Source organism: Phallusia mammillata, chromosome 3, assembly GCF_965637545.1.
Source record: "Phallusia mammillata chromosome 3, kaPhaMamm4.hap1.1, whole genome shotgun sequence".
NCBI classification, from domain to species: Eukaryota; Metazoa; Chordata; class Ascidiacea; order Phlebobranchia; family Ascidiidae; genus Phallusia; species Phallusia mammillata.
Genome location: NC_137254.1, coordinates 16,543,836 through 16,566,086, shown reverse-complemented (window position 1 = coordinate 16,566,086; position 22,251 = coordinate 16,543,836). Strand labels below are relative to the sequence as shown.

Sequence of the window (22,251 nt, the reverse complement as noted above, 5' to 3'; positions counted from 1 at the left end):
TTAATGCCATAAAAATTATTCTTAGTATACACTGATCAAACACAAAAACTATATGTAAAGATTGTTTTGTTTCACAACTTGGAATAGGAATGTCAAGTAAAAATATAGGGGGTGCTGCAGCTCCGCAGCCCCCTCGCATGAGCCGCCCCTGGTTTTATCCGAGTATACTTTCATTGTTAGCGTTTTTTAATGTTTGTTTTGTCAATCATTCACATGACCTAATTACGTAGTCACACATAAAATGAGCAAAGTACTGCCGTACGATTTGACTTTTTCAGTGAACAGTCATCCCTCTCCACAAACAACATCTGAGAACCCCGCCATCGATCTTACGAAAGCTTTGAAAGCAGAGGAGATAAGCGACAGGCACTTTCGGACCAACGTTCATCGCTATCAATGACTTTCCTCGGGACACCCGGGTCTGCCTACGGGATCACAGGAAAAGTTCCGAGGAACCGCGCTGGTGTTTCCGTTTAGGCGGGTTTCATTTGGCCAGCAGAACCTGCGGTTTCAAACACCATTCTATGCAACCAGCTGTACACCGCCAGGTTCGTGCAGCCGGCTGCGATCCTACGGCAGCACACACCATACTTCAAGCATCAATGAAATAACGGGACACTGGACTCGATAACCAATGGGTTTTTTCGGTGTCCTTGCTGTTTTTATGAAACTGCTCATCGATGACAATTGGATAAAGTGACAATGCAAATAAAATTTTGACTTGACTTTACTTTGGTTGTTATAATGTGACACCTATTTTATTGTTTGTAGATAATTGCACTTGGGGGCTTCCTATTATCTCCAGCCATTCAAGATTTACAACAAAACAGTCAGGAAAAACAAGAAGAAATATTCAACATGCAAATACAATTAAACATTATGAAACTATCAATGTGTTGGAAGATGAGGAACCAACAGACGAACAAATGCTAGCTTTGCTGAGATGCGAAGAAAAAGAAGTTACTTGAAAGCAAAAGCATATTTTTCTGGGCAAAGGTAGGAAATTTTATTAAATCGACATATTATTCTAAATTACTTGTTTCCATGTGATACTTACAGCAACAAACGTTATTACAGTTTGTATGTTTGTCGAAACATATTCTATAATTGCTATTTTATTGACAGGACCAACCTGGAAAATTGCCAAAGTATCCGTGACTAGTTTTTAACGAAGATGGTTGCCGGATGTTGCAAGCATTTTGTGGTTGGATGCTGTGTGCATTGCAGAACTACAAGATATTTCAATATTTTTTTTGTTTTACCCTATGGATGGCACGCCACTACTGTTTTAACATGGAGTTTCCCAAAGAGTTTAAAAACATCTCCTGCTTTGGGGAGGACCTTATTCTTAAGAAACATAGAGCCAATAGTTTGCAGTCCACAGGCAAAAAGTACTTCGACCAAGCAAGGTTGAAACCTTCTATGGCAGATTGGCATTAAATTTTAATTAATGTTTTTTTTCAAATACTTAAAACTAATGTGCAAAAATTCACTGTGTGGCAAATGTTTTTTTTATTCAGTGTTCCTTTCTTTTTGTTCTTTGAAACTTTTCTTTCCTATTTATCATGAACTGTTCCGTTTTGCACTATGTAATGAAAACAGCACTGTGTTTGGCATATTGTGCTGTGTAACAACCTACCAGGTGTGTCGTGAAACTGCAGGCGTAAACAACACGTCAGCTGTGCTGTTTGACAACTAGTTTGTTTACTACCTAAACCTCATTACACGTTGCAGAAAGTTCTTGCTCAATAATATATTCGTTAACTTGCGGTTCATTCTATAGCAGTGGTTCTGAACCTTTTTAGAACGGCCGAACCCCTACGATATTCTTCAGCCTTTTGTCGAACCCCAACGTTACATCCTAGTTTTTTAACCCATTTTGTTTGGTGGGTCCTAATTAGTTTTTGCTCAAACGTAGTGGCAACAGTTACTGTTGGTCATTTGCATTGAATAATATATACAAGCAACTTGTTTCAGGATTACTTTAATTTCGGCAATTTTTGGTTTTACGAAAAATAAAGCATTGCATATTTAGCATCTGTACACAAACATCTAATTTTAATACAACTTTTTGCTAATGCTCGGCGTAAGGCTTGCTTTTACCTAACACATGACTTGCCAAAGTTTGATTCGACGGGACAGCCAAACGCTTTATTGATTTATTCCATGTCTACATAAATATAAAAAGCATGGATTTTAGCTTACAACTTGGTGACAACAGTCATTTTTGTTAATTTATATATTCTTTGATAGTTGAAAGACGAAACCACAATGATGAGGGACAAAATTACACTACATTAAAGTTTCTCAGTATACAATTTTGAAAATTTGGGAGGGGCCATGGCCCCTTTGGCCCCTTCCTGGCTACGCCACTGGCTGGTACTCTTTTTAGTACCACAAAAACTGTTTAGAGCAGTTTAAAAATCAAAATATTTAGCAAAAGAGTTTTATTTACGCCTCGGCCGCCGGTACATATATATTAATAGACAACGCCGATTTAGGGGTTCGACGAAGGTCTTTTGAAGTGCAATACAAATACTCGTTTTCGTCAACCTTTAAGGCCCGTAAACATGTCTATTAATATATATGTACCGGCGGCCGAGGCGTAAATAAAACTCTTTTGCTAAAGAGTGGAAATTGCAAACTAACAACCGGCTTCCCTTTCTGGATGTGGAGGTATTACAGGCAACAGACGGGAGACTTTCCACGCAAGTGTACCACAAACCAACGAGCACCAGGCGCTATTTGCATTTCACGTCTCACCATCCTCTACACCACAAGAGAGCTGTGGTGAAATCGCTGACAGATCAGGCCCGAAGGTTGACCACAGAACCCGGAATGCTCCAAACCGAATTACGAAGGGTACACCAGGCCCTGCGGTTAAATGGCTACCCGAACTGGATCCTCCATGACCGAAAAACCACGGGTGCTCGGAAAAAGGTTCAGTCCAAAGAGCGTACATTTGTTACCTTGCCATACATTCCTAGGTTAACAGACGTAATACGTCGCATGTTAATCGACTTTGGGGTCTCAGTAGGGATTAAACCAGTCAACACCCTACGTCAGATGCTGTCGCACCCCAAAGATCCCATTGATACAAACGCAGCAAGGGGTGTGGTGTACGCGATCCCATGTCAACAGTGCAAGGAGATTTACATTGGCGAGACGGGAAGATCTCTGAATACGCGCCGTAAAGAACACGAGAGGGATGTAGCCAAGAAAGATGCTAAAAAATCGGCATTAGCACAACATGCTACTACCCTCGGTCACACCATAAACTTCTCTGCTGCCCAGGTGTTAGCTAGAGAAACCGATTTTCACAAGCGAGGTTTCCTGGAGTCGTGGAACATACATTCTCACACCAACACGATGAACGTTAAAACGGACGTTCTAATGCCGATAACTTATCGGTCGCTTTTGCACCATTGAGCCAGGTGTTATCACACGACCATTGGTGCGAACTGCGTTATTTCTATCGCCTTTTTTGTGTGTGTTTCGCCGCCCTTTTCGCTTTATAATAACTTGTGTTTGCATTGTATGTCATTACCCTGATGAAGGTGTTTCGTATGGGACATCGAAACGTTGGCATATTACAATAAAAAACTGCCGGAAGAGCTAAAAATTCTGTTAATACGTTATGCCTGGCAGCAACAGTGTGCCCGTACATGTTCTAATTTTTCACTTTTTACCAACATAGTTTCATACATTTTCATTGCATGGACTACTATTAAACAAAACAACATAAATAAGTCAACAAAATGATTCAACATAACGGCTTTAAATTATACCACCGCAAGAAAACACAAGTCGTTTTTCATTAACTACATGTAAGTGGACGAAAGTATATTTTTGCAGCCAAGACGTTTTTTTTTACTTTATTGTCTTTTTCCATCCACTATATTACCGATGATTTCTTTAGTGTGAGTCATCATATGCCTTTCGAATGTTTCACTACGACAGAACCGTTTCTTACACACCTCACAATGGTGGAGTTTCTCTTTCGTATGGATCAACATGTGCCTTTTCAAATTCCCGCCTAAGCCAAATCTTTTCTCGCAAACATTACATCGATAGTGCTTTTCGTTGGTGTGAGTCAGCATGTGTTTTTTCAAATCCCCACTGCGACTGAATCTTTTTTGCAAAGGTCGCATTGGTACTTTTTGACATCGGTGTGGGTCAACATGTGTTTTTTTAACGACCCGCCCGTGATAAATGCCTTTCACATGCATGACATCGGTGGCGTTTCTCATGCGTGTGAGTCAATATGTGCGTTTTCAAGTTTTCGCGGCGATTAAATCGTTTTTTACAAATGTTACATTCATGCGGTCTTTCGTTACTGTGGATCAATAAATGTGTCTTCAAATAACCTGCCGAACTAAATCTTTTCTCACAAACTACACATTGCTGAGATTTCTCTTTGGTGTGAGTCAACATATGTCTCTTCAAGTTTCCATAGCGTCCAAATACTTTCTCACAAACATCACATCTATAGTTTTTCTCTTTGGTGTGAGTCAACATATGTCTTTTCAAGTTTCCGTATCGCCCAAATACTTTCTCACAAACATCACATCTATGAGGTTTCTCTTTGGTGTGAGTCAACATATGTCTTTTCAAGTTTCCGTAGCGCCCAAATACTTTCTCACAAACATCACATCTATGAGGTTTCTTTACAGTGTTAATCAACTGTGGTCGTTCGAACTGATCAGCTTCTCCAATATTTTCTTTTAAAATCAGTTGAGATTTAAAGCGTCGCGTTGAGTTTTTATTGTCAGAATGACGTTTGTATTTCAAAGAGGAGAAACCTGAACACCTCGATTTCATTTCCAAGTGTGCCATTATGATCCTGCAAACTTTTTGAACAATCCATCTTTTAGGTCTCCATATAACTCAGTATACCTCAAAAAGTTAAAAAAACATATTATTGCTACTATACCTCAAAAAGTTAAAAAAAAACATACTATTGCTACGGTCCCAATGTTCACAACCTGAACAATAGTTTTTGGCTCTACATCTGATATGCAACAAATATCCTCTTGTGTCTTTTATTACCACAATCAACTGCCGCCCTCATTCTCTTCTATTTCTTTGAACTCCACTGCTATATCTTTTTAAATGCTGCTAGTGATTAAGTGTGATTTGTAACAAATCGGGTGTAGAAACAGGTCGAAAACAACACACGCCTTTTTAGCTTCCGTGTTTCTTTTTCTACTGCAATCTTCTGTGTTTGAAGACAGGGGTGCAAGAAAACTGATAAGGTGTTAAAAAATGTTTTGCGTCTGTTTTGTCGCAAGGAAAAAAAATGGCATCCACTAATTGGAACAACTTTGACTGTGCCTGTTTTCCTCAAGGGTTAAAACTTCGATATTTTCATACACAGTACGAGTCAACAAAAGTTTAGACTTCTTAGTTTTACGACATTACTAGCTACATCCTAGTTTGAAGCGAGCGATGGTATTGTTAGTTGTCAATTAAGTTTTAATATAGCCAAATATGCGAGCGCTGTGGTTATACAGAAAAACAATGTATAAAAACTGGTTTATAACTGCGCAAGAATGATAGTGTCTTATAATAGAACAATCGTATCAACTTAGTCACAACAACTGGCATTCGTAATGTGTTAGATTAATGCTCTACTGTGTGTGTTTTAAGTCTTGTCTAACCAATAGCCCTAACTTTTGGGAAATATTTCTGGCTTGAATACACTCTTTAACAATCCCCTAATACAGTGGTTCTCAACTGGTGGTGCATGAGTTGTTGGGGGGTCTACCGGACTTCCAGTAAGTTTGGTGATAAACTAGAGATGATTACATATTACAAGTTGAAAGAGTATCAAAATGTTAGCAGTTAATAATTGTATCTCACTTTTTGAAAATCGGGTTTCAACAATTCTATTTTAAATCCAAATAGTAATTTTGCATGCATACTTCGATCTTGCTAAAAATAAAATGGTCGACGATATTATTATGACTGGGGCGGTGGTCCATTCCCGAGTTGATAACCACTGTCTTCGGTTATCAACTTATCTATTCCCTTGAGACGCCATACTTGCCGCCTAACGGGCCCCAGAGAAGGAGGCGTTACAAACTGGTACCCAAGAGGTTCGAACTTGCCAAACTCATTTCCTGAGCAAGTCGACATATTGGTCACATACGAGGCTGCTGAGATTTCATGGGCTTCTACTGTGGACGAGGAGATCTCCCACCAAGAATACCTCATTCATTCTATTCACATTTCGGCGTTCGCGTCATCGGATTTCATCTACCTTGATTAAAGACAGAACACCAGACAGACCAACAAATCACCGAAAATGAGACGACCTTTGACTCCCAAACGCATCAGGACACGCTCTCCTGCTCCAGTGATCTCCAACAACCGCCTGCAGCGACAGCACTCCTCCAGAACAAGTCGATCGAACGCCAGTCACGAAAATGACATTCACGCGGTCGCCCCGACTGACATCTTTTCCTCTGTTAAGTAAGTGCATATGAAATCTGCACTCGACCATTTTCTGTGTTGTAAAATATATATTTTATTCACTTAATAACACTTTTCAAAATTAATTAGTTATGTAAATTCATCGATGTATATTCCATGTAAAGCTGCGTGCGTGTATATAACTTATAATTCAGTAAACAATTGATATCATTTTTTGCTTGTGTCAAACTATAAACGTGTGCTTCGGTGTGAATCACCGTCAAATTGTGTTTCTTGTTTCATGTCAACGGTTTTGTCAAGCCGGAAACATTTTTGTTTCACTACTAACGCTGCATGATATGTATTGACTCCCTGGTTTGAGCTGTTTAATAAGATTACACATTTTCCACACACAAATTTCACATGTAAACAACCAACCTGTCAAAAACAAGTGAGCTCAGTCACGCTGGGGACAATTGCCCAAACCCAAGAAAACAAGCATCCTAGCCGAAACACGACGTCGTTCTACGCCATATTTGTCTGCATGGTGCATACCACTTCGAGCAACAAGCTCCAACTATTTTCAAGTCTACAAAAAGATATTTCGAGCAACAAGCTACAACTATTTTCAAGTCTACAAAAGACATTTCGAGCAACAAGCTCCAACTATTTTCAAGTCTGCAAAAAGACATTTCGAGCAACATGCTCCAACTATTTACAAGTCTACAAATTATGAGCTAAGAGCTCCAACTACTTACAAGTCTACAAAAAGACATTTCGAGCAACATGCTCCAACTATTTACAAGTCTACAAATTATGAGCTAAGAGCTCCAACTACTTACAAGTCTACAAAAAGACATTTCGAGCAACATGCTCCAACTATTTACAAGTCTACAAAATTATGAGCTACGAGCTCCAACTATTCACAAGTCTACAAAAGATATCTTTGAGTCTGAAACTCATGACTCGACGTAAAGCGATTCCAAGTCGACTTATCGCTTTAAGCAATACAACTACAACAGAAAACAAAGATCTACCATTTGCGCATCGGCGACATATTCCCCAGCGAATGCCTCAACAGAAATCAATCTAACTATATGCGTTGGTGATCTTGGACATAAAGGTTGCGGTTTTGTTGACCAAACGTAGCCCTGGCCAGGCTACTGGCAAGTTAACCAGTCAAGCTTGATGTCCAGTCGAAAGTTTTCCCACATTAAAAAAATTCTTAATCGAAAGGGATGCATAAACGAGGTCCCTGGTATCAAAAATGCTTTCAACCTACTAAAACATAACGAACGACACTTCCTTTCAAGTGGGTACCAAAGTGCAACAATTGGCACCAACTAAATTATTTGCAATCGTCATATCCATGACCAGTTTTGCAGTGCTATTAAGCACCTGTTTACCGGGCACGTCATCACACACGTGACGGCACAGAAACAGATGAATTCAGACGTCAAACAACAACAAGATCAACAGGAAGCACTTCGCCAACAATCAGCAAAATGAGCTTTTCACACGACGTGAACATTTTAGCCAGCCCTTCACTCGTAAATAGTTTAACGCCTACAGCAACCTTGTTCACATATGCTCTTTCACTTACCTTCATACATCGTTCTGTTAAGATTAGCTTCCAAAATTTTAGGGAAGAGTCAATATATATCTTATTAAATGTCATTAACTTGTGTTTCGCCAGTTTATACGTACAGACAATATTTTCCTCCGTCTGACCTTGTCTTGACGACGTTTATTGTTTTCCTTACGATATTTATCCAAAGAGCTGAAGAGTCAAACCCTTATTGACAAGATATATAATTGTTACGTTCATTTTTCGTCTTTAAATTGTGCATATTTTTCCAACGTATAATTCCCCACGTGACAGCACCTACCGCCATCTATTAACCAGTTTTGCTTGTCGCGTGTCGCTAACGACCATTAATATTGAGAAAATGTGTTTTTCATTCAAACACATTATGCACCCTTTTTGGGGGGAAGCTTTTGTAACGGTTGCAACATTATTGTGCAATGTTTATGATTAAGGTAGCATGTTATTTCGCAATAACGTTTCACACCACGAAAGGGAAGTGTTTACCCTCATTTCTGCAGAGATTAATGTTTATATTTCCGTTTCCATGGTAGTCATAAGTTATTTTCAGCCATTTTTGTGGTTCCAGAAAGATCTAACAGTAAACATAGTATTTATTCCCTTTTGACACATATTTCCGTCGGCATTTTCAGTGTTTCCGCAGTCGTGATTCGTGTAGAACGCGTCGTTTCCACCCTGTGTAAAAAGCATATGGTGTTCACTAAAAGGCGCTATGGCACTATAAATTACATGGTTGCCTTAAAATAAATAATATAAGTAATATGAGAAAAAGAATTCGTACACCGGCTTATGTTTCGCACTGTTATATAAGCGTGGACTTTGATGTTTTCGGCCTTCTATTTTTCACTGCTATTTTCCAATTGTTACTAGCTGATCAAGAGCTAGACTGACGATATCGCCTAAAACAAATATTCAAGAAAATACAGAGTATTAATCAACTCTGTGTGTGCCTAACATTATGAGATAGTGCTATGAACCGAGCTGAGATCAGGGGATTGACTCGACGTAGGTCCGCCAGGTTCGAAAGACTTTCTAACTATTCTAGACATCATAGACGAGCCATAAACCGTGAAGACGACGAAGAAGAAATTAACCGAACCCAGAGACGCACACTGCAGCTCTCTGCTGTTGCTAGACGCGAGGTCAACCGTGACCAACTCAACTGGATTGCTCTAACGCACGCAGCACCTTCAAAACCATTGTGGTCACGTCCTGAGGAAGACGAGTCTTCGGTTATCAACTTATCTATTCCCTTGAGGCGCCATACTTGCCGCCTAACAGGCCCCAGAGAAGGAGGCGTTACACTAGCAATAAACCGACTTGGGTTAGTTTTGTTTGTTTAGCAGATATCGACAGTAATACAATTTAAACATGGCTGGACGCAGCGATTCGCACGTAAAGCCATATCACATGGTAGAATAGAGTTGTCACTCAAAACCTCAGAGTATATACACAGACCAAAACAACGTAGGTAACCCCGTCACTCGGATGCCCACAACATTCTAATTAAAGTTTCTCTCAAAAAAATTGATTGCTTTTTAGTTGCACTTTTCAACCAGACGTGCGACACCCACAGGGTTTCCGTAAATTAAAGGGTTCGCCGAGGTTTCTTGTAACAGTTCAAACAGGAATGATAAATAGTTCTGCTGTTGCGAAGTTGTGAACATAACAAAGAACCCACGTTATAGTTCTCCAGTTTGTAAAATTCTAGGAATTTATGTGTTTTACCCTATTCCCGCTACATTATTTTGAGCGGTAATGCCCCAAACCCAGTGGATCCTGATGGGTTGAACTAAATTGTTTTCAAAAAATATTTCCTATTTAAAAGAGGATTTAACAAATCATGATTCAAATAACTTGAATATAACAGGCAGCTCGACGGCGGACTCGTAAACATAATTTTTGCTTTACCCCACCGCTAAAAATAAGAACAAAACAAACAAACATTATAAAATTAAGAAAATCAAATTAAATTCCGCGATTCCTAAATTTGTTTTCGTACCGGAATCCCGAGCCAGAGTGGCAAATTTGAGAAATCTTAGTTCTCATCCTGTCTCACGCAACAATCAGCAATTGCACGACTTTACTTATTGTTTTTTCTTTCTCGAGTGTAAGGCTTGTAGCAGCCACGTGCCCTTAAACCAGGGGTGGGCAACCTTTGTTACTGTGGGGCCAAATACAATAGCCAATATTAGCTCGCGGGCCGCACCTGTGTATAACACAAGGTGATTTTACTTCGTTGCTTACCAAATATGCTTATCTGCAAGTAAAATTCGCATTTGATTCTAGCCACATATTGCTAGGTCGCAGAAGAATAGCATCGGGCGCATGAATCCGCTTGAAATATATAATATTTGGACTCGTTTGTCAGTACATTTCAAATTCAATTGTCTCTGCGGGCCCAACCTTTAATCAAGGGCCGCAGGTTCCCCACCCCTGCCTTAAACCATAGTTTTGATACTTCGGTTTTGGTAAGCATTATGCAATGGAAAATTGTAACTTTGCAAGCATGACATTTCGTTCCCATGGAAATTATATGTCTATTTTAGAACATAAGTTTGGTTTATGACCTGTTTATAACGTGCAAATTTCAAATTTGTCAAAACAAATGTTTTTTTTATGGAAGGCTTATTGATTTTACCCCAACGTTGATAGGTGGACATTATTTTCCCGTAAAAAATAATACGTAGGAATACATTTGAAACTTCGACAAGTTAAATGTTATTGATTTAACATTTTAAACACGTCAGTAAATCTACGTTCAAATAAGATTTGAAATTTTACTCAAATTTTCTATTTTAATTGGGTTTCATGGTCAAATTTGTGTCACTAAATTACGACGTTACGTAAGATTTGTACATCTATACTTTTGTTTGTGTTGTCGCATGAAAACTATCATTTGCTTTTTGTCGAAGAACGTGTGACCACCTTCCCATCATTTTTATTGTCTCGGAAGTAAACAAAACACAAACTATCGCGATAATTGGCGTATTGAAATTTGTGGGTAGTAAATAAACTGGAATGTCCAATCGTAGTATTATTTTTGCAACCTAGGAATAAAAACCTGAATGCCAGGGCACTTTTAATCAAGACAGCCATCTTTTTCAACACAAGTCTACTAAAATTCAACAAGTGGTGTTGTTTCGTTGGGAATAAGTCTAAAAGTGTATTTTTAGATGTCCACACTGACTGAATGTTTTTAACGAACAATCTGTCTATGTGATTCCTCCCCAGGGCAATCCAAGTGTTTTAAACTCCTCGTATTGCAGTACTGACAGGAAACCCCACAATTGAAACGCGTGCGTGGTGTGAGTTATCGTATGTCGCTTTGCGTGTCCAGCGTGAGTGAAACTTTTGTGACAAATATGGCATGATGAGGTTATTCATTGTGTGAGTTGTTTGTTTAGATCTCCACTGTGGCGAAGTCTTTTATCATAAGTCACAAACTACACTTTTTTAACACTTATTAAATAACAAACGATTACCCACTTAGAGTTGGCAGGCAAAATTAAACCAGCGATAAAAAAAAAGGTGCGTCAGGTATGTGGTGAGTTAGAACGTAGATATGATGGCATCGTTTAGTGTTTGATCTACCTTTTTACTAACTAGTTGATGAACAGATATTGTAATCTTTTTTAACATCTAATCAGTTGCCTTGTGCCCTGTCAAGAAGAAAAAAGATCTCCGAAGCTAAAAGGTCATTTACAGTTTGAGCACCACTTGTTTCTGCACTGGATATTATTATTATTACAAGTTAAAATTGCTCTATTTTCTAGTAAGGAAACAATTGCTCAATTGGTGCGGTCTAGGTATTAGTAACAAGCGAAAAAACTTAACACTTGAATACACATTCCTGCTTGGTCGTCGTGCTGGACGGACGTGTTTTTGGAGATGCTGCAATTGCTTAAAGTTTCTTTATTCTGCACGCTTTATATTGATGACTTCGTAGTCAAGACTTCTAGGAATATCTCCTGTAGCAAACCTCGAAAGATATTGGTGACACAAATCATGAATAACGTTACGGTAAGGAAAAGTTGAACAAAAGAAAACTCTAGAGCGCACAATGCGTGACTTGTTCAACCTCATGCAATCTATGGATCGGCGCCTGACCTCAATTGAAAATGACCTGCGGGAACGCGTCGGACAAGTTGAAACTAGCCTCGAGAATGCGCATCAACGCATTGATGAGCTCGAAGGCAAAGTAGTTTCATTAGAAAACAATCTCAGGGAAACGCAACTTCAATCGAAGCAAGAGAGTGTTATGGATGAGCTGCGATCAAAAGAGTTTAATTTACTGTTTCACGGCATCCCGCAATCTAATAATGAATCTCCGGACCAAACTGAACACATTGTTCGCACGTTTTTAACCGATAAGCTGCAGTACCCACATTCTGATCTAACTAAGATTGAATTTAGTAATGTACACCGCCTTCCGCGCCGCTCGTCCTCTACGGCGAATACTGGACCTAGTGATTTGCTAAAATCTGCACCAATTGCCGTAAAGTTTATCAAAATGTCGGACAAAAGAAAAATTCATTCTCTTGCTGGTCGGGCCCGGTCTTACAACGCTAACATTACAAGGCATCTACCGACTTCCATGCAATCGCAAAGAAAACTCCTGATTCATCATGCCAACAAGTTCTACAAGCAAGGGAAAACAATTAGGTGGAAAATTTTGCAAGCGGATTACTGTCTGTTTGTCAATGGTGAGCGATTTACTGATATCTAGTTCTTTTTCTCATTTTTAATTTGACTGTTTGTCACATTAACGCTCTTATTATATTTAGTCCTAACTCATCCGTGAAAGTGGATGAGCTCCATGCCATTGCATTAAATCGTGGGTTTGACATTATATGTATTACGGAAACATGGCTTGATTGTAATATTAGTGACGAATGTTTATCAATTGATGGTTTTCAGTAACTTCCAATTAACTCTTCTTGTATGTCGAAATCGGTTTCATTCACACTGGTGTCTGTAAATGGATTTAGAAACCAGTCTGGTATGTTCATGTTGGTTAGATCTTTGAATCTGCAGCTCATATCCTTGTGCAAAGATTCCAAATGATCACAATAAATCAAAAGGTTGTCTTCCAGGTTAGAGTTAACAGATTCATCTTTTTCTAGTTCATTTAGTTTGGGAAATTGGGACAGATTCCGACGGCCAATATTGTTCTTGAAGAAGATTAGCTTGTCTAAAAATGTACAAATCTTGGATTTAGCTTAAGTCACTGCCTTGTAGTTGCAAATTAAGATCGTTGAATGTAGTAAATAAATCTGCTAAATAGGCGATGTCTGGTTTGTTTGCTAAAAGATAGTCACTCAAAAAACGTATTTGTTTTCCTGGAGAAATTGTACGATACTGTTGAAAAGAGAATAAAATCGTTTTAAACAGTTTCCTTTGGATAACCACCTCACTTCGGTATGCAGAAGAAGGCGATCAAATTCTTCATCGTTGGTGTTACAGAGTTGTCGAAACATTCGGGAGTTCAAAGGTTGACACATTATTTTGTTTACTGTCTTAATAACAACGTCAAGGGTTTTATGAAGCTGATCGCTTAAGTTTCTGGCTACTAGATGTTGCCGATGAATAACGCAATGGATTGTAAAAATAAAAAACTTTGTGGCGACCAGTTAAAGCAGGAGCGCCGTCTGTCGCGCAAGCAATAATATTGCTCATTGGAATACTTTTTCTTTAAAAAACAGCTCAACTGCAGTAAAAATAGTTTCACCTCGAGTGTCAGTTTCAATTTCTTTTGCAAACAGCGGTTCTTGTACAACATTTCCATCTTTAATGAAACGAGCGTATCCTAAAAGCAAGGCTTCATTTCCTGGCAGTGTAGATTCATCGAGTTGTAAACCAAATTGTTGGCTTTTCAGTAAATCACATAAAATATCTTTCATATCGGCGGCCATTTCATCAACCCTTCGTTGTACTGAATTATTACTCAAAGGAATTGATTTTATAATTGCAATTGGTGTATCATGGTGTACTACTGTACGTAGCACTTCCTCTAAACCCGGCAAAATCAGCTGTTCACCAATCGTATGAGGCTTTCCTGACTTAGCAATCATTTTGGAGATATTATATGAGCAAATAAGTCCATCGTCGTTTTTTTTGGACATTAAGAGAGGATATTGAGGGTCTGTTGCGAAACTTGTCTCGCAACATTTAAAAATATGACAAATTTTTGTTTTCTTTGTCAGGATGCATCTTCTTGAAGTGTTCGTAAAATCTTGACGGTTTCATTGCCTCGTTTAAAAACACTTTCTCACAAAGAAGGCACATAGGTTGCTGTTTATTACTTGGCGAAGTAATAAATCCATACTTTAGATATTCAACACTATACTGTCTGCACTTTCGTTTTGATGACCTATCACTCATTTTTTCCAGTACTAATCTGTAATCTAATATGCACTCTGTAACGACTTGGGTCTTTAAATCTGCATTACCATAATGAGCGACTATCGTTCATTGTGCTACTTTTGTTTGTGTATGGATTATTTGTGTGTGCTTTTTGTGTCTTCGAGACGTTGGTCATCAGCAACCAAGAGATGAAAATTAACTAAATAAATGAAGGTAAAGGGACAACAACACCTGGTTTCTCTACTCACCGCTAACAATATTTACTAGCCGTGAATGCTTGAATGGAATGCAATTTCTCTTAGGTACTTTTTTGTAAGCAATTTTTCTGGTCTCTTGTCATTAAATCGCTTGACCAGCTCCGTAATGGCAAAACTAGAAAAATATTAAGTCAGGGAGCTGAAAAGGTTACGCCTACTACCTCGTTAAGAATTGCGGCTTAGCCGCTATAACTTATTACCATCTTTAGGGGAAGTCTAGAAGTAATCAGAATGCCGACTAATTATTCATTTTGCACGCCTTCAAACCGACAGCAACTATTCCAGGTTTATCGCATATACAGGAAGTTAACCTTATTAAAGTATCCTGATGCCGCGTTATTGCGAAGCGACGAGTTGCCACAATGTCACAGGGAAAGGCAGCGACATGTGTGAGTGACCTAAATCCACCATAAGTCTCGCATTAATTTTAAATTAACAGCTTGTCGCAAAGCTTTTGTCAGTTATTTAGTAATGGTAGGTTATTATGGGTCCCCCTTCCCTGAAGGGGACGCATCTTGATTTCACTCAGTTTTTTCTTTTTTCTCCAGTGAAGTTTGTCCATGCACTTTTGGCATGAAATCTTTGGTGAATTTGGATGAAACTTTCACAGATGGTAGATATATTTATGCAGATGTGCCATTTGCTTTGTTTGACTTGATAACCCCAGTATTTACCCCGCTAGACCCCAAAATGTAAAACGTTTTTGTATGTTGCTGCGCACCACAAACGAAAGATTTCTGTAGTGTAATGGTATAATAAAAGCACCAGTACATATCATACTTGTGTTTGTGCATTACTTGGTAGACGTTTTTGCACATGCCAGTCAGAGGGGAATTAACAGCCTTATGACGTCGGAAGCGTTGACGAATGTTGTTAACAACACCTCTAGTGGTAAGAATTTTAAACATAGTTCGATTTGGATAAAATTTTATATGACTGTTAATTAGGTCATCGTGGTTTCATATTTTATACTTTTGGGTGTTAAACCCCATCAGTTACCCCACTGACCCCCTAAATTGGGTAAGTTTTTTAAATGGTGTCAGAATTTAGTGAAATTTGAAATACTTGCAGAATTTGTCATTTATAGGTGTCAATTGTTTTGTTTAACCCTGCAACCCCAATATTTACCCCTCTAGCCCCCTAAAAAGGGTAGGTTTTTTAAACATTGTCCGAATTTGATGAAATTTGGATAGCTTATAGAGTGTGCTATTTATAGTTGTTGCTTGTTATGTTCAACCCTGTGCCCCAACATTTACCCCACTAGCCCCCCAAAATGGGTCCATTTTGTAAACTATGTCAGAATTGAATGAAATTTACATAGCTTGTCGAGTGTGCCATTTATAGGTGTAGAATGTTGTGTTTAACCCTGTTGTCCCAACATTTACCCCACTAACCCCCCAAAATGGTTCAATTTTCTAAACAATGTCTGAATTGAATGAAATTTGGACAGTTTGTAGAGTGTACCATTTGTAGGTGTTGGTTGTTCTGTTAAAATCTGTAGTACCTATCATTTACTCCACTAGACTCCTACAGTCATGTACAATTCACCATTAATAGGAGCTGTTTGTTGTGTTTTAGCCTATTTTCTCACTATTTAACACTTTTTTCTCAGATAGTCATAAAATACAAAAACCTTAATAAATGTATGAATGGAATGAATTTAGGTAGTCTTTGCTCCATATAGCATATTTATTTATACACAGTACCGATCACTGTGTTTGACGTTACAATGCCAAACTTTCTCATTGTTATCTCTTGAAATGCATTATTTACAACTTTGCATGTATGGGGACCCATGAGTTTCTGCTTGCGGAAACAACTAACGTTATAAAAGACAGTGGATGATATGGGACCCAATATAAAATCAGTGTCGGATGTAAATACATGTTAAGAAATAGGTCACAGTGTATGTGCAATGGCAATATGCCAAGCCACCCTTCTAGTTAAAGGATGTATTTTGGTTACAAACCGAAACAAATTACACGATGATTATTGCAAATAAGCAACACAATACACAAAAGTACAAGCTGTGCTCTTTGTGTGTGTCATTTGCCTAAAAATGCTCTTAGTTCATCTTTGACCCAATTAAGACAAATCGTAAATTCGTATGCAAATTTTGTGGAATTATTTAGGGCCAGGTAACTGCATAAGCTTACGTTTCACTCAGATATGTATTGTGCTAGCAATTCAAAACGGAGCACATTATACTTACTGCTATTGTTGCTGGCGGCCCACCAGCAAGTATTTTAATATGAATAACTTGATTGAACAAACTCCGTGACTATTAACACAGATTTAATCAAAATGTAGCAATTAATTGTAAGCATAATTTCATGTGTGTCCTCCTCTCCGGCGCTTAAAACTGTCCTAAAAGGATTTCTTTTCATTCTCTAACAGGGGTGGTTAGTTTTCAGCACTTCCCTGACTGGTCCCACCAACGCCTACCCAAGTCGTGTCAGGAAGTTAAACCAGACGCCTTTGCTACAAGTTTGTAAGTTGTAATGTGTAATACCTAAAAAACAATAAGCTAGACATGTAAGGCATGGAAAAATTAGGTTGTTCGTGGTCTTTAACGGTCGCCTTAAATCCCATATTTGAGTTACGATTTTACAAGAATACCGTTTTTTTAATAAGCATAAATGGTCTGTAATTAATGCCATACGAGTCGGTGTGCTTGCGTTGCTGTGCTGAAAGGGTGTTAACGAGGCTGTAAACCTCGCTAACAAAAACCTGTTACAAACCACTTTCTGTTTGCCCGAATTACGTTTCCTCTGACGGGCACTCTACTAGTTCTAAGGACAGAAACACGCCAGTATGTGTTATTTATAGGAGTTTACAGCATATTTTTGTCAAATATATTCAGGTTTTAGTGACAAATGGTAATGCCTCATACATACAACGACACCATTGGAACAAAAGATATCCAACAACAAGAAACAAAACCGACGATTAGAAATGCACTAGGTAGGTATAGTAATCAACAATTAAAGTAAGGTGGTGCAGGTAACAAACTTTTTTAATAAATTAATAACGTGAGAACTTTAAAAATCGTTAGATTTAGATTTCGCTCACCGGAACGTTTACGCGGAATCTGGGACAAATGACTACGAAGTACCTGAAATGCATAATGTTGCTTCCATGCGAGATTTGTGTAAGTTTATTTTTTTGTTTTCTTGAACCGACGATCTTAGACAACTTTTACCTGTTACTAATTAATCTCTTTTTGACTGTTTTTGTTGTAAAAATATAGTTTCAAAATATAACTAGTTTATGTTTAACTTTTGAATCTGTTTGGTTAGCTTACGCCAAGTTAAAACGACCACGTGGAAGGTTTGCTTGATTTTATAAAATACCGTTTTTGTGATAATAGTTCATTATTTTTGATGTTTTCAATAGTTTCAGGAGCTTCTATAGACCAGAGAAGAACAAGGCAAAGACTTAATCTGGATGCTAAGTCCTCTGATGTACCACAAAAGACGAGATGTTTTTTAGTCGCTGCAGGCGTTGGGCTGCTGTTGTTAGTAGTTATTCTTGTCCTCTCAGTATTGTCCTTTGTAGGCTACATGGTAATTACTTTACATATTCTTTATGTTTTTGTACATGTAGTCCATAAAAAGTTAAATGCCAAATTGTTCTGCAGGATCTAGCGTCGCAGAAGCAAACAGGTATTTATGTCTTACGCGCGATCAACGGTAAATAAGTAACGAATAAAACCAAAGCGTTCGGTGTTTGCATAGCTTTGTTGACATTTACTATGTGTGCTAAATCTCCGAGCTTACAAACTTACTTTACTGTTGAATACTATTTTAGGGCATGTTATTTTGTGTGTAATCCGGACCCAATCAGTTGACCAGCTGCCTTCTGGTGACCATCGAGCCTATGTGGCTAACTTCAAGAGGGCCAGCCACGGACATGATTCTGTCGTACATAATTCTCGCACGGCAATAAAATTAACTAATAAATTAGCAAAAAAGTTTGCACATTACCGATGGATGGCGCATAAAACATTTACAAATATTTGTTATAAAATTTGGGGCTCTAAGAGATGGGGTGAGGTTTAAAAAAATCAACTTCTAACTAACGTGAAAATTAAACCCAAAATTTCAGCACTTGGCTAACTTTGCCGTGGCGAGTTATTATGTTCAATAGTTTCACCGATCGGCAAAATCGCACTTTTTGCGAGTGCAGGTTGATTCGGTATGGCACTTTTAAAAGGCCTGTCTAACTTTGATTTGTCCTGCGTTATACTGTTTTTTGAGGCACAATCATATCTAATAACAGAAACCAGTTGACCATGTCTTGCAAATCAGGAAGCAATCTCAAAGAGATGTCAACAAGTTCGGTTTCTCTTCAACAAACCACAAATACGATCAAATTTCAAACCTCGTCGGTTTCTTTGCCGGAAACACCAACGATTCCTTTATTGGGCTCAAAGGATAATCCCGCAATATCATGTTTGCATTTGTTGGAAAACGGCTTTATAACTGACGCAGTTTACTACATAACTGAAAAAACTTTAGAGTCTTTTCCTGTGAGTTGCTAATATACTAAAACATATTGCCACATTTTCGATCGCACACTACACCTACTAATACATATTCAGGCTTATTGTGACATGACCACTGATGGGGGAGGATGGACGCTTGTTGCAACTATAAATGAAGAGGATTTAACTGACAGATGCGCAGAGAATGATAAGTGGATGGGCGGTATGGTAACACTTTACGTAGTTTGTTACTATTCGTTATCCGTTTTGTCTTGCAGCTTCTCAAAACTGGGTGAACACAAATACATTTGGAACATTAAATAGGTCAACCGTTGAAGATTACAAAAACCCAGCGTTTTGCTCATTAAAGGTAATGGTTCCACTTTCAGCGTCCTTCCGTCATCGCTTACTTTTAACTTGTTGCTATGTGCCATAGGAGACCGGGGATAAATCGGTCTCCCAAGGAGGGATAAACTTATTACTATCATCACAACCAGTAAACTCGAGGCTGAGCTATGCTATGTGACGTCATAGGTAGTGTAACAAATAAATTCATTGCATCACGATTTTAGTACAATAAGATCATTGTATAAATACGGCTTTTCTGCAACTCCGAACGCAAAGGATTGGCCTTTGCAACCTAACAAAATTTATAAATATCCTAAGTAATGAAAAAAGTTATGAAGACTTTAAAAAAGGTCTTTAGTTTAATCTTTTAAAAAAATCTTTAAACGAAGTCAAATCAGAGCAACAAAGGTAACCGACACTCACATGAGCACGGGTAGTGTTTTAAAAAACACTTGCACCGTATTTTACCACATTTGCTGTGTCAAAACAAGTGCAGTAATATGCCAAACTCTGCTTTCAGGCATCTAACGTTTTGCTAAGACATGTGCAGAACAACATAACTCTTGCTGACTCAAAAGCTACCTCTCATCTCGAGTATTTTACGACCAACAATTTTTTAGCGGATTATGGAGGAAATTTGCAAAAACTTTTTTCACTCCATTATCCTTTGGACCCAAGGGAAGACGGTAAATTCTCGTCCAAAATTAGTTTTATAATTTCAATAAGCGACTAAACAGCGACTTTGATCAATATTTACCACCATCTTGTGGGCAGTTATCTATCCGGATGTCGACACAATCATGGACAGGATCGCGCTTCGTTCAAATGAAATTAACAAGCAATTCTACTCGTTTTATTATTACGATTATACGCACAATGATAGATTGGAAGAAATGTTTGACCCCACAGGCATGCAAGTAAGTAAACTTTTTAATGCTCAGCATTGTCATTTGTTAAGATGCAGTTAATGGTGTTCGTATATTATATTGTTAGATTACTGTTAGGCCACCAGGATGTTATGAACGAGTTATCTACGATAGCGACATCAAGTTAGTAAACATAACTGTTGTGAAGTTGCAAGTTGGTCATTTAACTTTTATTTTCAAAAGATGCTCTTACTCGCAAAGCAAATGGACAAGCAGAAAAATTCACCCATTTATCGGTATGCTGGGAATTGGCAACGAACGAAGATTAAACGACCGATTTTTGATTCAAGTAATAATGCAATAGTAAGTGTTCTTTTAGTTTTGTAGTGTGAATATGTTTTTTCAGGTCAGCAGTGAACTACGAATGGGGAGCTTTGACAATTTCTTTGATGAAATGACGTTGGGTAACTTTACAATGACATACAAAGGTGTTTGTCGGTACAATGGAGCAGGGCAGACACAAAGCGTCTGTGATATATTTTTCTTTGTTTGCAACTCAGCGGTAAGAGTATGACAACCCATGAGCACACACTCGGTTTATTTTCTGTGATTTCTAGGAATGGGGTTATTGTGAAACGCCGACGTGGGTAGATGATGATCAGACAAGCGTGATGAATTATGGTTACTATATGTACTTATTTGGTTTTCCGTCGAATGGACTGTTTGCATACACTATGTTGTCCAAGTATGTTCCTTAATTGAGCAGGATTTTGCTAGCCGAAACAAAGGGTAGTGAAATATTTTCTGTTTTTCCAAGGAGCAACGGACAACCGGTCACTGACACTGAACTTCGAAAAACACTGAATGCTACTCTAAACATAATCAGTGGGTTCCATGATATTTGTAAGTAAACAAGTTTTTCATCGCCTGTTCGACTGCCAGTCCAACGAATTTGCCTTTTAGACGCTGATTGTAAAACCAGCGGGGAAAGCCTTGTGGTGCCAATAACATTTACGGTTGGAAACTCTGCGACAGTTTCGGATATGACACCACCGAAAGTGAAGGGCGCAACCAACCCTGGTTTCATTCAGTTTTATGCCAAGGGCAAATCGGGAAGCGTCTACGCCATATGTCCAGGACTGATGTAAATAGGTTTTAAAAAAGGTTTTAGTTGATTTTTAAAAATCAATTTTTAGGGTCGACGATTGTTCAGCGGAATTTGTTTGTGTCGGGGGTGCTTCGAATCATGCTCATGCTGCTGATTGCAACGATTTTCTTAGTAAGTTTTGTAAAATTTAATATCGTTAGGAACACTATACACGGACTTGAAAAGTAATTTAATCATAAACATTACTGCCAAGGTGCTGGTGTATATAGAATACATCGTTCAGACGTTTCAACAATCTCTGTACACTGACGATGACAACAGAGATTGTTGAAACGTCTGAACGATGTATTCTATATACACCAGCACCTTGGCAGTAATGTTTATGATTAATTCATATCGCATTTCTAAAATATACATGTTTATCATCAGGTTGGGGTGGCTATGATGGGAAAACTATTGGCAACCAACCAGCAAACTACTCCCATTCGGAAAAAGACATTAAATCCACAATTATGATATTTTACAGATAAATCTATCCAGTGCGTCACAACAATTCAATGTGTATAAATTTAGCTGCTTTTTGTTAGGTAAAGGAATTTTGTATTTAGCAAAACATTTCAAAACAATGTTTTTATCGCGATTTGTACATGTGTGTATGTAATAGTCGTTGATGTGGCCAATGCTTGCAATAGCGAAAAGTGTTGTAAAAACATTTGGAGTTGCCTTGTAACTGAACGTAGACAGAAATTTCGCAACAGATTGGTAACATTTATATTCATTAATAGAAATTTTATTTTAAA

The 22,251-nt window shown here is 38.2% G+C and overlaps 2 protein-coding genes and 1 pseudogene across 8 annotated transcripts; 2 read left to right on the top strand and 1 right to left on the bottom strand.

Moving 5' to 3' along the window:
• Nucleotides 1–3,259: 3,259 nt before the first annotated feature.
• Nucleotides 3,260–7,927, bottom strand: LOC145218365 (uncharacterized; annotated as a pseudogene). The gene is made up of 2 exons (XR_013857578.1): nucleotides 4,959–7,927; nucleotides 3,260–4,896 (listed from the first exon to the last, which is right to left on the bottom strand). The product of XR_013857578.1 is annotated as an uncharacterized LOC145218365 (transcript).
• A 3,809-nt stretch (nucleotides 7,928–11,736) lies between these two features.
• Nucleotides 11,737–17,571, top strand: LOC145218368 (uncharacterized). Of its 2 annotated transcripts, XM_080085776.1 has the most exons (4): nucleotides 11,737–12,726; nucleotides 15,448–15,534; nucleotides 17,041–17,134; nucleotides 17,507–17,571. In XM_080085776.1, the coding sequence occupies exons 1-4, from the start codon at nucleotides 12,084–12,086 to the stop codon at nucleotides 17,511–17,513; spliced, it is 831 nt and encodes a 276-aa protein (XP_079941902.1). In that variant the 5' UTR covers nucleotides 11,737–12,083; the 3' UTR covers nucleotides 17,514–17,571. The 2 variants fall into 2 exon arrangements, with proteins under 2 accessions (XP_079941902.1, XP_079941903.1); XM_080085777.1 differs by lacking the exons at nucleotides 15,448–15,534; nucleotides 17,041–17,134; nucleotides 17,507–17,571 and adding an exon at nucleotides 13,147–15,280.
• LOC145218361 (uncharacterized) lies at nucleotides 17,513–22,251 on the top strand. 5 transcript variants are annotated; one of them, XM_080085766.1, is made up of 17 exons: nucleotides 17,513–17,607; nucleotides 17,705–17,794; nucleotides 18,040–18,209; nucleotides 18,284–18,308; nucleotides 18,954–19,174; nucleotides 19,247–19,352; nucleotides 19,408–19,499; nucleotides 19,998–20,163; nucleotides 20,252–20,394; nucleotides 20,471–20,526; nucleotides 20,587–20,692; nucleotides 20,750–20,905; nucleotides 20,961–21,088; nucleotides 21,161–21,246; nucleotides 21,307–21,487; nucleotides 21,540–21,622; nucleotides 21,881–22,251. In XM_080085766.1, the coding sequence occupies exons 1-17, from the start codon at nucleotides 17,520–17,522 to the stop codon at nucleotides 21,979–21,981; spliced, it is 1,998 nt and encodes a 665-aa protein (XP_079941892.1). In that variant the 5' UTR covers nucleotides 17,513–17,519; the 3' UTR covers nucleotides 21,982–22,251. The 5 variants fall into 5 exon arrangements, with proteins under 5 accessions (XP_079941892.1, XP_079941890.1, XP_079941893.1 ...); XM_080085764.1 differs by having other exon boundaries at nucleotides 17,699–17,794; XM_080085767.1 differs by lacking the exon at nucleotides 21,307–21,487 and having other exon boundaries at nucleotides 17,520–17,607; nucleotides 17,699–17,794.

Bases quoted from the DNA above. Each gene is read 5' to 3' on its own strand.
- LOC145218361 (XM_080085764.1), top strand. From the start codon at position 17,520: ATGGTAATGCCTCATACATACAACGACACCATTGGAACAAAAGATATC. The intron at 19,353-19,407 runs GTATGGTAACAC...TTTGTCTTGCAG, and splicing joins GAATGATAAGTGGATGGGCG to CTTCTCAAAACTGGGTGAAC. The intron at 19,500-19,997 runs GTAATGGTTCCA...CTCTGCTTTCAG, and splicing joins CAGCGTTTTGCTCATTAAAG to GCATCTAACGTTTTGCTAAG.
- LOC145218368 (XM_080085776.1), top strand. From the start codon at position 12,084: ATGCGTGACTTGTTCAACCTCATGCAATCTATGGATCGGCGCCTGACC. The intron at 12,727-15,447 runs GTGAGCGATTTA...ATTACTTGGTAG, and splicing joins TTACTGTCTGTTTGTCAATG to ACGTTTTTGCACATGCCAGT. The intron at 15,535-17,040 runs GTAAGAATTTTA...ATTCTCTAACAG, and splicing joins TGTTAACAACACCTCTAGTG to GGGTGGTTAGTTTTCAGCAC.